General features: G+C 35.5%; 1 protein-coding gene across 4 annotated transcripts in view; it reads right to left on the bottom strand.

Moving 5' to 3' along the window:
• Nucleotides 1–13,856, bottom strand: part of SON (SON DNA and RNA binding protein) — a 39,440-nt gene that overhangs the window by 7,358 nt on the left and 18,226 nt on the right. For 3 of the 4 annotated variants that reach the window (XM_031612528.2, XM_031612526.2, XM_031612527.2), the window contains exons 5-8: nucleotides 13,184–13,324; nucleotides 11,872–12,060; nucleotides 7,694–7,804; nucleotides 7,215–7,331 (exon numbers count right to left, since the gene is read on the bottom strand). In XM_031612528.2, the coding sequence (XP_031468388.2) occupies nucleotides 7,215–7,331; nucleotides 7,694–7,804; nucleotides 11,872–12,060; nucleotides 13,184–13,324 (558 nt within the window). Of the gene's footprint in view, nucleotides 1–570; nucleotides 651–7,214; nucleotides 7,332–7,693; nucleotides 7,805–11,871; nucleotides 12,061–13,183; nucleotides 13,325–13,856 lie in introns of all 4 variants that reach the window. The other variant, XM_031612529.2, reaches the window with a different exon arrangement.

The raw sequence follows: 13,856 nt of genomic DNA, 5'->3' as shown, positions 1-13,856 counted from the left end.
CAGAATTCACGCAGACACACAATACACAAATCAGTATTTTCAAAAAAGAACAACTTAAGAAAATTCTAACGCAATCCAAAAGTGGCAAGTGACCCATTTCCGACGTATGTACTTAATAAAACAATAACCGTTCAGTTTTAAACACACTACTTTGGTTCCAATGCATCTCTTCTCATCTTGTGAATGGAGGCAGTGTTTAACTGTTTAACTGGCAACAGTCGTGCCAAGTGTACCTATTTATTGAACAAAATACAAGCACATTTAGTAATGACATACAAATAGTGTTTACACGTATTTTAAATATTAAAAAATTCCCCATTTTCTTATACAGAAGTTGCACATTCAAGTTCTACTCTGAAAATCCACATGACACAGATACAGGTTTTTCTTTCCTCTTTTTTTTAAAAGGCAAAAAGGCGCTTAGCCACACAGCTTAGCAGCAGCAGTCGTCACATTCTTTCAAATCAAAATTAATACAATAGTCGTTAACTGTCGAAAGCTTATCAACAGAAATTTTAAAAATCTGTTTTGATGTAAAGAACTTTAAAAACTCCTTAAATGTTTACGTACCTAGGCCTCGATGGCCGCAGTGTTGTGAATAGTAGGGCTGGCATTGACCGTGGCAAGAAGGCAGCTACAAGGATTTGACCCTGAAACAAGTTTCCATATAGAGGGGTGAAAGTTCACAGGTTATTCTGTGAACTATCATCTCTCTTCTGCCCCACCCGCTGACCCAAGTAAGTAAGTCAATCATTTCCATCACAGCAAAAGATTGCTTGGCTTAAAATATACAAGTTTACACACTGGCACTGATAAGTCCATCAGGTATTTCTCATAGTAGGTTAGAGGATACAATGCCTAATATTTTCGTAGAATTTTCACTTACTTTCAAAGCAAATTAATAGAACCTTTTTTTTTTCCTTTAATTTTGAGTTGTGCTTGCAGAAGTAAGAATTTCTAAGATCTGGACAAAGATTGATTGAGTTCCTTGGCTTCAATTTGTATGTAAACAAAAACAGAAGTCTTACTTTTGCAGAGTCCAAGGATAATATATTTTAAAGGGGATTAGCTGTCCATTATTTGCAACTGACACACACTCACGATGCATGTGTGAAATCCCCACTATCCAATGGTGGTAGCAAGTTTAAGAAAAAAAAAAAAGACTAATTCCTGAAGACTGTGGTAAGACTTCTCCAAATATTCACCTATTGAACAGTGAAGTAAATTCCTATCGATCATGCAACTGGATGCTGCGTTTAATATCAAGGTGCTTTGGTGGAAGAGTAAAGAGGTTAAGCTCACCTCTCCCGTGAAATTACTTTTTTGACTGGTGCAGACCATGCAGTGTGTGCATACAGAGACAATCATTCCTTTGATACAGACTGCCTCAAGCTATACGCCTAGAATAGCTTTTACTTACTTCCATTTTCATCCTCCCCTCTCTTTTCCAGGAACCTCTCATAAGAAAAGGGCAACCATGCCGAGAATGATACAAACCCCAGTCAATGTCACCCTGGGTTCCGATTCCTCTTTTGTACCTGCTTTGCAATAATAGAATTTACAATATGAACATCTGTTTCATTACCACCAGTGTGTATTCAGTTCACAAGTGAAAGAGTGCAATTTCCCAATGAGGCTGCTCTAGATTTCTCAGCACATCTTCCAAGGCACTAACTTGGGGGTCGGAGGTAGCATACAAAGAAAACAACATAGTGCTCTTCAGAGTCAAAAATTAAATCCCTGAGCTCCTATGTTAGGAATTATCAGAGATCAAATAAATTCCAAATACTGGAAATAATCAGAGTTTTAAATTCTAAGATGTAGTTCATTAAAAAATAATAATTAAAAAAACTCTAAAAAACAAAACCACACCTGGCCTAGTGTTCCCAACTGATAATTTAAATAGGAATTTTTACATATGCTGATTCTTTAACATGCACAGCATAACCTAACAACAATTAGAAATGATTAAGTTTTGTTTCATTACAGAAGAGTCGTCGTTGTGCATCATGTTGCTGGGCTAAACAACGTAATTCTAACCACAATATGAAGAGAGCAAAAAGAAGCCTACTTTGATTCAGGTTACTGATGAAACAGAGAAGGCTCTCAGCTGGGAAAAAAAGTTCTTCAAAAATTTATCTTTTAAATAATAAATATGAATCTCTAATGCCACCTGTACAATTATATTCCATGTACACCTTTTCTTTCTCACAATTTAATACAGACATACTTACTCATTCCATGGTTCAGTGGAGTATGAGTAATGGCATTTGAAAATGTAAATATACCAGAATGTTAATAAAAGTAGAGAAATAAGATCTTTTCAATTTTAAAACTGAAAGGATTTCTCCCACAGAGATACCTGATAGTGTGGTACCTCTGCAGCTCCATCCCAGAAGGAGGATATGAAGTTGAATAGCAGTACAACTAACCCCAAGTTTTTATGTACTTGGTTACTGTTGTCAGAATGAAATAATCATTCAGAAAATAACTATCTTTCTAATCCCAATTTTAGTAGAGCAGCATAAAAATGTGATGTCATTTTTTTCATATTTTGATCTCTGAATTCCATGAAGTCAGACAAATAAAGCACACTTCAATTCTGCCAGCAGATGGAGACATCTAATAAGCCAAATTCTTGTCTTGCTACCTTTTCTTTAAGAAGCAGGCTATGCAGTAAAACCTGATCATTTCAGAGTTTTTTCAGTAATTGTAAGTAAAAACTGCCTCTTTTTTAACTACCTTAGGGCAGTATACTGGGGGAGAGGGAGGAAATCAACATTACTTGCAAAATAAACCATGAATGTCTGAATTACCATGTAAGGCCTTTAAAAGAAAAAGGTGAAAAATGGTTTTACAGCTTTTTGATGAAAGACACTATAAGTTGAATAGTCACCATTATTTGACTGCAACATCTGTCTTTGAAAAAAACATAACATAGAGCACTGAATCGAATAATCTATAAAAACAGCACTTGCAATGCTCAAAATATTACAGCCATAATTACCTGAGAGATCTTGATGAACATTAACAGCTGATTTTGTTTGAAAAGAAAATACCCTTCTCACAAAGCTGACACAGCACTAAAGCCCAAGCTCTCTGCCAGAAGGCAGGTCTCTCTCTTTTGAGCAATTCTTTATTAAACAAAACACAATACAGCCTTATAGGCTTTTAGTTGGACTGTTTCAGCTGTAGCTCATGAGATGTCTGTGAGATTACTCTAAGAATGACTCCACAGAACTTACAAGTACAATGCAAGTATACTTGGTGAAGCTTGCAATGTAGCTGAGGTTTCCGTGACACTGTGACATTTGCAACAGCAGCCACATTCCTTCTCTGACACAAGAGGGAGATGTGGCTCTGTGCAGCCTGGTCTGGTGGTTGGCGACCCTGCACATAGCAGGGGGTTGAAACTAGATGATCATTGTGGTCCTTTTAACCCAGGCCATTCTGTGATTCTATTATATGTTCTTGAAGAATTCCTACAAATGCCTTGCAAAGACTACACTCACAATCAGTCTTAGAAATCCTCTTCACAGCTTTTGCATACAACGAATAGAAACCAATCTGCGGTTGACTGAAAAAACATTTTTCTCTGACCGAGTGCAGAGGAAGCCAGTCCAATGTAACCAACACATGGTTGATCTGCCTTGCCATCTGGCCTTCAATTCCAAATAAAGCTCACTGTGTCACGCAAAGCACTAAGAACATCAAGGTTCTGATAGACTGCCTTGCTAGAAGAAGAACCTGGCAAGACACATGCCAGTCCTCGTGTGTGAATGATAATAAGATTTAGTTTTAACTCTATTGGTTGTGTTTTATTTGCCCTTTCACTAGACTGTGAAAGAAGGGAATAAAGGATTTGACTTTTCAGAACTTGGGACACAAAACACAGCACTCTAGCAGCCACTATGAAACTGTGTGGCATACCTTAGCACAACCAAATGAAACAAATCCCAAGCATTACACTGTGCATGTAAAATGTTATAAAAACCTCCTTTTGGAGAACAAATTTAGGCTATTAGAATTCAGCTAGTAAATCCAGAAACAAGGGGTGAGACTGGAAAAGTCTGAGTAAGCACACCTTAAGAGAACTTGCCTGGAAAAATTCTGACCACTTCCACTAATTTGTCATCAGCACTGTGTATTTGTTAAAAAAAAATTAGAAATAAAAAAAACAAACAACCCCCGAAATAAGTTGTATTTGTGAACTGATTACACCAATGATGATGAACTGAAACAGAAATCACTTTTCAGAAGAAAAAGATAATACTGTTCATTACTGTTTGATGATACGAGAAACCTAACGATATATTATTCTTTTATGAATACTGCTCAGAATTCTATAAATAAACATCACGAATTAGTGCGTAACTTAAATAAACAAACCTTACTTCTAATTGGTGTGTCGCTCATTCAAACATGTCACATTAACCATTTCAATAACTAAGGCCCTCAAAATTTCGTTGAGGTAAAACTGAACTTTGCTGACGTTTTTGTTTGAGTACATATTACCTCTCCAGCGTCATTTTTAAAGGAAGTAATAATAAAAATAATAGAAAAAGAAATATGGTAAAACCCAGGAAATGCAAAGTGACAAAAGCACTTTTCAAACAAGTTCCCTAAGTACTTCAATTTTATTCCCCTCCTGACACTGCTCTTATGTTTTGCTCGTTCAGTCATTATCTCTGCTAAGCATAGTGTCTGTATATGTAGATAGATTTTCTATGTATATTGATACACAAACACCTAGCTGGCATGGGCTGCTTCTTCTAAACAGTGCATGTCCATGAGTCATCTCACAGCAAGTGCTTATGGCTATCTCCTAAGAAAAATGCCTTCAGTAAGCCACATATTTAGTCACAAACGTGCATTAATTTACACTTGCCACATAACTCAATGAATCTCATGGCCCTTCTGGCAGATGACGTTTACAAATACTTTTGTTTTCTAATGTTAGAAATACATTATTTTCTTAGGACAAAAAAAAAAAAGACAGTGAATAGAAGTCTAACTTCAAGTGTTACGTTGCATACTTAAGTAAGAACCAAGTTACATAATTTCAAGCGTCTAAGTGAAATACAACCTGTACTTTGCATTTCATGGTTGTATTCATGTCACTGAGAAAGATAACATGCATTCACAACTCATTATCCCTAATTCATTTTTTTTTTTTTTCCTGTGAAATCACCCTATAACCAAAGGAAATGACTTCACAGTGAGTTAATCAAACCTAAGTTTTGCCAAGGTTTTCACTGGCCCCACCATTCCTAGAAACATTAAGAGACTTCTTTAGCCTGAGGTATTTTGTAAAGGGCGCATGGCTTTAACTACGTGTCATCCTATGGATATGATGGCAATGTGTGTGCAAATATGAAACCTAGAAAGAGCAGAAGAAGTCAAGCTGAGGAATGCCGAGCAGAAAGGAGGACTGTGTCCTCCTCATCTTCATCCAACAACTCTTCTTGTTTACAGTAGCAGCCTCCATTCTGACAAACCACACGACGCTTGCTAGGGAGGATGCCTACTACTGCAAACCACTACATTTTTACAGCTACTAGGAAGACAGAAGTGCTTCTGTTGGTTCATTCTTAATTCCAAATTCAATAAAACACCCCAGTATGCTTCTGCTCCTCACAGTAGTTATGTCCACCACAAACCAGACACCAGGCTCTTCTTTAATTTTCTCCTTATAAAGCTTTTTTTTTTTCTTTCTTTTTTTTTTTTTCTCCAATCAGACTACAGAGTGAAGTTAAAAGACCAAGAGATAACACAACTCTCTACTTTGCCGTTGTTGTCAGTGGACATTCCTGTTACTGCAAGGCACAGAAGGGCACAACCACAGAAATTCAAGGAAGGAAAAAAAGATGAGAAAAGGAGAGTTGGGAAAGAGATGCTCCCTTTCCTTTGTCTTGAGATTCCACTCAACATAAGCAGAAAGATTGAACCCTCAGTAGGCTTGCTAATCTTTCACAAGCCTCTTGGTGAAAAAGCTCTCCTTTTCTCATCAATGCACCTGCCTGCTGAGTGCTTTTTATATCTAAATTCCAGTAGCAGGGACACTTATTGCAATCAGTATTTTGTTAAAATCTCAGAAGTTTATAATTTTTAAAATAAGACTGTATAATCTACACTCAGTATTAATACAAAGAACCCAAACGATTCCCATCTAACAAGTAATTTGGATCTCTGCGTTGCCTGACTCTCTGTATTGCATGGCTATTCAAAGTGAAAAATAAATAAATGAATCTTCACACAAAATTTTTCTAGTTTTACTACATCATATTTCCAGACTTCTGTGTTCACAGTTCACATAAAGTTTTGTGGACTTTCACTAAGTTTCAAGTCTAACCTACCAGTTTTGAGGGTTGTCTTAATTCCAGACGGATAAGCAAACACAGCACGTACTCAACTACATTACTTGTAAGAGTAACCATGATAACTCATTATTCATTTTGCTTGCAAAATGGATATTGCTTGAATTCCTCAGTTCTACTTCTTAAAAGAGTACCAGTTCAGCATTTATTTTCAAAGATGAAGCATGACTTATAAAACTTACAAAACGCATGTATGTATGACGCATCACACACCCAAAATAAGCCAGTATTACTCTGCAGTAAGAGGTAACTATTTCACTGTAGGATAATCTTACACTTATTTAACCCAACTGCAACTCCAGGTTTAATATTCCAAATCTTTGGATCCCAGAAAACACTGGTGATGCAAATAGAGGCAAAGCAGTAACCATCAAACAGAACCAAGTCAAACAGAATGGGCCGTTTGGGACTTGGCTCACTGAAGTTGATGCCAAAACATCATCAACTTCAATGACATCAGGATCAAACCACCTTGCCTGATCTGCCCCAATCCCATAGAAGTAGTGATGGACCTACCATTGCAACCATACCAGTATCATGAATGTCATTTCAGTGTAAGTACGTACGTACCAATCTGACTCAAGTAACAGACGCACATCTTATTGCGGTACTTTAGACGTTCAACTGAAATGTCATGTTCAACATCTTAATGCATACCAAAAATGAACACAGCAGCAGCAAGTAGTAGAACTCAAAGACAAAGTTTTAACTCAATCTGTTTGTTGCATTTGATACATGCATTACCATAAGTTTTAAGGCCATTTTTTTGCATGTTCCAATACTTTTGCTAATATTTAGTACGTGATATTCAGACAAGTATGTCTGCATAACTTCTACCTTTCTAATCCATGCTTGAGGACCACTGTTGGTTAGCTCATCCGAGGACAAAATCTGTGCTCCAGTACTTCCTGTGAACTGGCCAGGTATGGAGTTTGATTGAGCCCAGGCATCAATCTAGAAAATAAAAATCAACGTAAGACTGGAATAAAATTTTTCTTATTTTTCTATTCTCAGTTATGATTATTGTCTTACACTTAGCAAATTGACAAAACTCATTTCTAAGCAGATATCTTAAAAAAAAGCTGAGCATCTTTTAACACTAACCCTAAAGACTGAGCTCAGAGTCTAGCAGGTTTGTGGCTCGTGGTTTGTTTATCCTCAGTACTAGTATTACGAAATGCAAATTAAAGGCAAAATTTTTAAAGACAACCCTGTAAGCTGGACTTCCAAAAACTGTACTTAAACACAGTAGGAAATAACAGTGAACATTTACACTTTTTAACTTGATTGAAACACCGATCAAAAGTGCAACATACCTGTTCCTGTGCACGATTTAACATGCACATGGCCTCTAAATCAAACGTGTTTTCATTAAGCCTTTTCTGAGCCATTGCTCGATCATTCATAGCTGCAGTTATGTCCACACCCTAGGAAGAAAAATAGGATTCTTAAAAATACATTAGAGAAAAGTATCACCCATTTGACCTGGAAAAAAGTCTATTGTAGAATAAGTGCTACAAATACTATAGAGTTGTTCTAAACATTAAATAATTGGCTTGACATAAAAAATGGTAATGTGAAAAAAAAAAAAGAAATTCTCAGACTACTAATCACGTACATACACTCTTGTTGTTTGCTATATAAATCTTAAGTGCAGCATCTACAAATTATCTAAAGATTTATTTTCAAATAGATATTTTGGTCATTGAAAGTTCTAGGTTTTAGTGCGAAAGACATTAAGAATTCAGTGGAATCTTATTAACAGTATTAAGTATAATTTAGCCAAAACTTAGGCAAGGGCCTTTATACTGAGCTGTTCATATGAATACCCTATTAAGGACTTCAACTTATGTATACAGAAGAATTACAGAAAGAATCACATGCATTCCATGAACTTGGTTTTAGTGCTTAAAATTTTTTTTTTTTTTTATCTTCAGCCTAAAAAAGACTTACATAAAAATGAAAACAGACTGATAGCATGCAAAATTAAGTGTTTAGTAAAAGATTATTTATATCTGTGCTGTTGAACAAAAATTTAAGGAAGAAAATTGAAACCATCTTGCATATAACTGATCAGAATCCGGTGGGTAAAAATATGGAATAAATAAAGAAGTTCAGTGCAAACCTCTATGTATAAAGGAACAAGGAGGAAAATCAAACCATTTGAGGTTGTAAAGATAAATTAAGAGCTTTATACAACCCTTATGTAAGAGTATTTGTGCCTTACTCTTTAAATGACGTGCATTTTGTGGATCATTCTATTTTGAAAGGAGAAAAGCAACAGTGATCAGAGACACATGAAATTTAATTGAATATAAGCATGTAAAGGAGACTGTAAAGGGTTGGAAAGCAGAGAAAAAACCCAACAGCCAAAACAGCAAGTGGCATACAGACATTAATTAGATTGATGGTTTAGGGTTTTGTTTTTGTTGTCTTTTTTCTTTGTCGTTTTTGTTTTACTTTGAATTACAAAAGACTTAGATTAGTCACTATCTCATTACTTTAGCCTCTCACATTATATTAGAATAAAGGCCAGTGGAAGAAACTGAAACCAGTTTTGAATTGTCTCTGCTGAAAAAATATAGCTTATCCACAACAATTCCCATCATAAGAAATATGTCAAGAATTCACTAAACATTGAAAAACCAGTAAAAGGCAGGCAAATGTCTACAGTAGCATAATACATTTTTTTTTAAATTATTATTTTGGCTATTAAATCTTAGTTTCAAATGAGGAAAGATGTGCTTACTTATTTTCCCTGCGCCAGACAAAAAATATGTCCTCCAGTAAATTAATCCCATATCCCATAATCCCAGGTGGCTGCTAAACCACCTGGTACAGAGGAAGACAGACCGGAAATCCTTACAGCCTGTGTATCTATGAAACTGACTTCAATGTTTATTTATTGTCTCAGATGACAAAAACATACAATATAAATGAAGTACTAGAAGAACTGAAAGATTTTCTTTTTCAACCCAACATGATATTCGTGTATACAGAAGAACACTTGTCAGCAATATACACTTTCTTGCATTAAGAAGATCCCCCCTACACAGTTCAAATAGTTCTATGTTTCATTTGAGAAACTGCTTCAGGAGATAAATAAAAGTTATTCTACTCACCAAAAGCTTCAATCCAGCAATACACATAGGCATGCAAGTAGTCCACTGAAATCACATCGGGACCACTCACATACTTAAATACACATGTGTACTTTAGTGCTTTACCGGACTGGGGCCTATTAGTAGATACCCTGGTTAGTTAGAATTCCCATACACTTTCCCCACATGGTCAGTCACCATTTTGGAGACAGTCATGGCTTTGTATTATGTCAAGGCATTCGATGGCAGCTTTGGATCTTGAAAAAAAAAAATCTCTGCTTGAAGTATGAAAAGTTGATATTATTTAGTCAAGTAAAACAGTTCCATGTTCAGCATGCTACTCCTCTCTGAGTTCTGTCTTTCCAGTCTTGAGTTTTAATAACATTTTTCCTCCAGACAAATACTGAAGCAAGCAGGAAGTGGTGACAATAAAAAGACAATTTTGACACACTGTATAGGTCTACTGATACACTAAGTGCACCTTCTGCACTTCTAGATCAAGAGGACTTCTCTGCACAGTAGCCACTGCTGTATATACCAAACTTAAAATACAGCATTCTATCTCCGGCCTTTCAAATTTTCAAACATAATTTGCTTCTTCTATGTTTCTCTGTCTTCTGCAGACATGCCGATACTTGAGATTAAATGAGACAAGAGCTTTTTCTTTATCTTCTACCACCACAAATAACTACAATAACAGCATTTAATGTTTTATTAAAAGCACTCATAATATTTTAGCAGGGCCGTATACATAATCCTATAACTTATTCTATTACCTGCATAACAGGTTTATTGTTATGCTTTTATTGTATTTTCTTTTAAATATCAAAATTGACTTGAATCAGAATTGTGACAAAGTCATCAAAATTAACAAGCAAACAAAATGAAATGAGGGAAATTATACACCAAACCTCCTGAGAATCCAAGCAAGTTCCCTCATTACCCCAGCTCCAGCAGCAAGGGACCTGGCTTATTTTGCTCCAAAGAAGCAATTTCATCCACAGACAGTCCCACAAACATTTAAAACAATTAGTCCTAACATTAAGCAGAGGAGCATTCTATTACCTTCCCAACTCTCTGGAGACCCTATTTCTACAAGAATATTCCTGTTTTTTCAAGGTTTAAGGATTACCAAACACAAGGGAACAGTTTGTTCTGCTGTCGGTTACTGACCCTTGAAATCACCCTTAACACAAACCACGTTAAGGTAAATGCAAATAAAAATATTTATTCACAAAATATAAAAACAGACAAAACAGTTACAAGCATTTATAAGGATACACGTGACAGAATGGAAAGAAAGCTATGTTGAATGTATTTACTCCAATGTCATTTTTAAAGGCTCTTCTACATAATCAATCAAGAAATCATCAGCGCTTGCCTAACCAAACCTGTCAAAAACACGTGTCTTGTTTTTGGAAACCTGAATGCAGACAGCTTGCCTGAATCAAGTTTATCATTAACCACTTGAAGGACAAGACTTTTTACCACCTGCTACAAACACCTCAAGCTCTGCCTTTGAGGTGAGCAATGAAAGCTCGTGTTGAATACGTTATATTCACTATGCTTTTGGTGCTGCAAAAGACACAGAAGAAAATAACATCTGTGCTTCAGGAAGTGAACTATACTATAACTTAGAAAATTATTGAAAAACAATTTCATCAGAAATGTGAAGGCAAAACTTTTTTTATTCATTTGTTTTGCAAGGTATAAGAACAAGTCTTTAGAAGGAACAATAAGACATTAACTTAAAAAAAAAAGGAACATCTTAAATATTTAATTTACTTAATTACAAAAACCCCACAAAATATTCTTTTGAAGACATATCAAGGGGAAAAACATTTCCTTTTTTCAGTTTATTATACATACAATTAAATTTTCCTTTGGAAGGCCACATGGAAGACAGCTTCATAAGAAAATGGGACTAAAGTTGGAAAAATGAGTAAATACACCAGATGAAATGGCAGTTTTAAGAACTACTTTCAAATCTATTTTTAATGAATGACATTTCAATTCCATGTTATTGCTCCAACACTGGTAGGAAATTTAAAACTATTATTCAATTTATTATTATTAAAATCTAAACATATGGTATCAACCTTTGCAGGAAACTTGCTTTTCAATCTTCAAGTAAAACTTTAAGTTCTACTGAGACAATGAAGTCACTAGTTGTCAAAAGCACACGATATTGGTACAGGTTACTTACACCACTGCTCATGTGAACACTTTGAGCAAATGTGAAGACTGTAGCAGTTCAGATAACCAGCTTTCTCAAGTGCCAGCTACTACCTATGCACACCTTTCTTTTTTTTCTCAGACTGTGATTTGACACCAGACTGACCAGACAATGGCTTTTTTTTCCTTAAAGAGTATGCTTTCCTTCCTTTCCTTACCTCAATGGACGGTTTGGGGAAAACATCATCCTTGCTATCTTCTTTGCCTTTTTCAACTGGAACCCATTCTCCATAGACACTATCTGCTTCTTTTTTCCTATGCTGAGACCCAGATGAAACAGGAAATTCCTTTGACAGGCTGACCTGATTTTTTGGTTGGGGTGGTGGTGCTGGTTTTATGCTGGGAGTCTGAAAAGAAAAAGTTAGAGTAGGTCAGAAACTGAAAACACTGTGTAAACTCCTGTTATCAAAGACACGTGACTGAGAACAGTAATAAGACCAGAACCCAGAAAGAATGGAAAGGATGCCCACTAAAGAACAATCCTTTTCAGAGTCCGTAAGGAATCCCACAATATTCTGAATTTCATCATACCACTTTCTAACAGTGCCATTTAAAGTAGAAATTTATTTCTACCTTACATCTTGCGTAATTATGTATTACTACTACTTTTGTAAACACAATAAACTGCATTTTTACAATTAACCTCTGTTTTCATTTAAGCATATTAATACTTCTAATATTATCCAGCAAAACGAAGTCAGACTTTCACAAGCCCCAAAAATTCTTAATGTGCAGTTGAAAAAACTTCCTAGACAAATTCTAACCATGCTTCAAATCACACAGATCCCAGATGAATAAGAGGTCCCTCATTTTATTCTTTCCAGCATGCTCATACCCTGAAAACATCAACAGAAATGCTAACAAAATCAAAAGCAGCCCTGAACAAAGGCATTTAATGGGACATTTACAGCCTCTTAGTAACAGGCAACATTAGCACAGATTTTCCTATTGGCTAATCTCAAAATTTCATTAACACTTAAGACGTACTGCAGTAGCAGACATAGAACACAGAGCAGACATAGAACACAGAGGCTGAGCAAGCTTAATGGTATAATGCCATTCAGAACTCCTCACAACGCCTTTTGAATTTTGTGTCGCATTTAAAGGAAAACTAATACTTTTCTGAAGCTTTTTCCAATTCCAATGCTGCCTGCAAGTTCATACTAAAATTTTTTTGCAATGAAAATGTGAAACAAAAATGATCCCCTCTATGTTGCTAAAGCTTTGAGCACTGTAAAAAACATTAATTAAGAAAAAATCATAATCCAATTATGGAAATCTTTCATAGTATTGTGGGCTGCAGATATTTTCTCTTTTAACAAGAGTACTTTTAATGACACTCACCAAGCTTATCAACTGTTGTCTCAATTTCTCTAAAGCTATTTGTCTTTTCTAAAAAAGTTAAACTTCTAACTTTATTTTTTAAAATGATATTAATTTTTTAGAATTACTGATTACGTAAGTACTCACACTTAAATTGAAAAAAATAGGTTTGGGTTCATTGAGCTTAAAGGGGTGATTATAGAAAGGACGCTCTTCCTCCTCTTCATCAGAAACGTGAGGTTTATTCACGATCACATCATCTGTGCTTTGAGCAATCTTCTTGCATTTCTGAAAAAAGAAAAAAGGAGAGGTGTGAAGACAACAGTTAGGAATAAATCTGGATCTTTCAACTAAAGTGGACAAAATGAACAATTTAACAAATAGAGCGGGATGTATAATTCTGAGAAAATCTTATAGGAATGTTGCAGATATGTATGCACATTTGTCTTCTTACACATATTATCAAACAACTACTTAAGTTTGCTTGGCACTCATGCAGAAAATAATTACAAAGACAAACTGTTTAAGATTTTCAGAAGTATACTGTAGAATTAGATGCTCAGTGCTCATTTCATAATGCATGTATACGGCTGCAAGCATTTCTATTTGATAACCTGACTGTTGGTATATAAGGAGCAAACACACTGTTGACATTGTTCTCAGCAGTCATTATTAAATAAAGATTCCTATGCTCTTCTGTTCTAAGCCTCCTCCCAACAATGACTTATGCACACACTTTATGCAGCAGAAAAAGCCTGCATTACTTAAAAGGCTAATCAACCAAATGTATTATCTACAGTCATTGGATGACCCCCAGTGA

The sequence above is a fragment of the Phasianus colchicus genome, chromosome 1 (genome assembly GCF_987193195.1).
Source record: "Phasianus colchicus chromosome 1, bPhaCol1.hap1.1, whole genome shotgun sequence".
In the NCBI taxonomy this organism is placed as follows: Eukaryota; Metazoa; Chordata; class Aves; order Galliformes; family Phasianidae; genus Phasianus; species Phasianus colchicus.
This window is presented reverse-complemented; position numbering and strand designations above follow the sequence as displayed.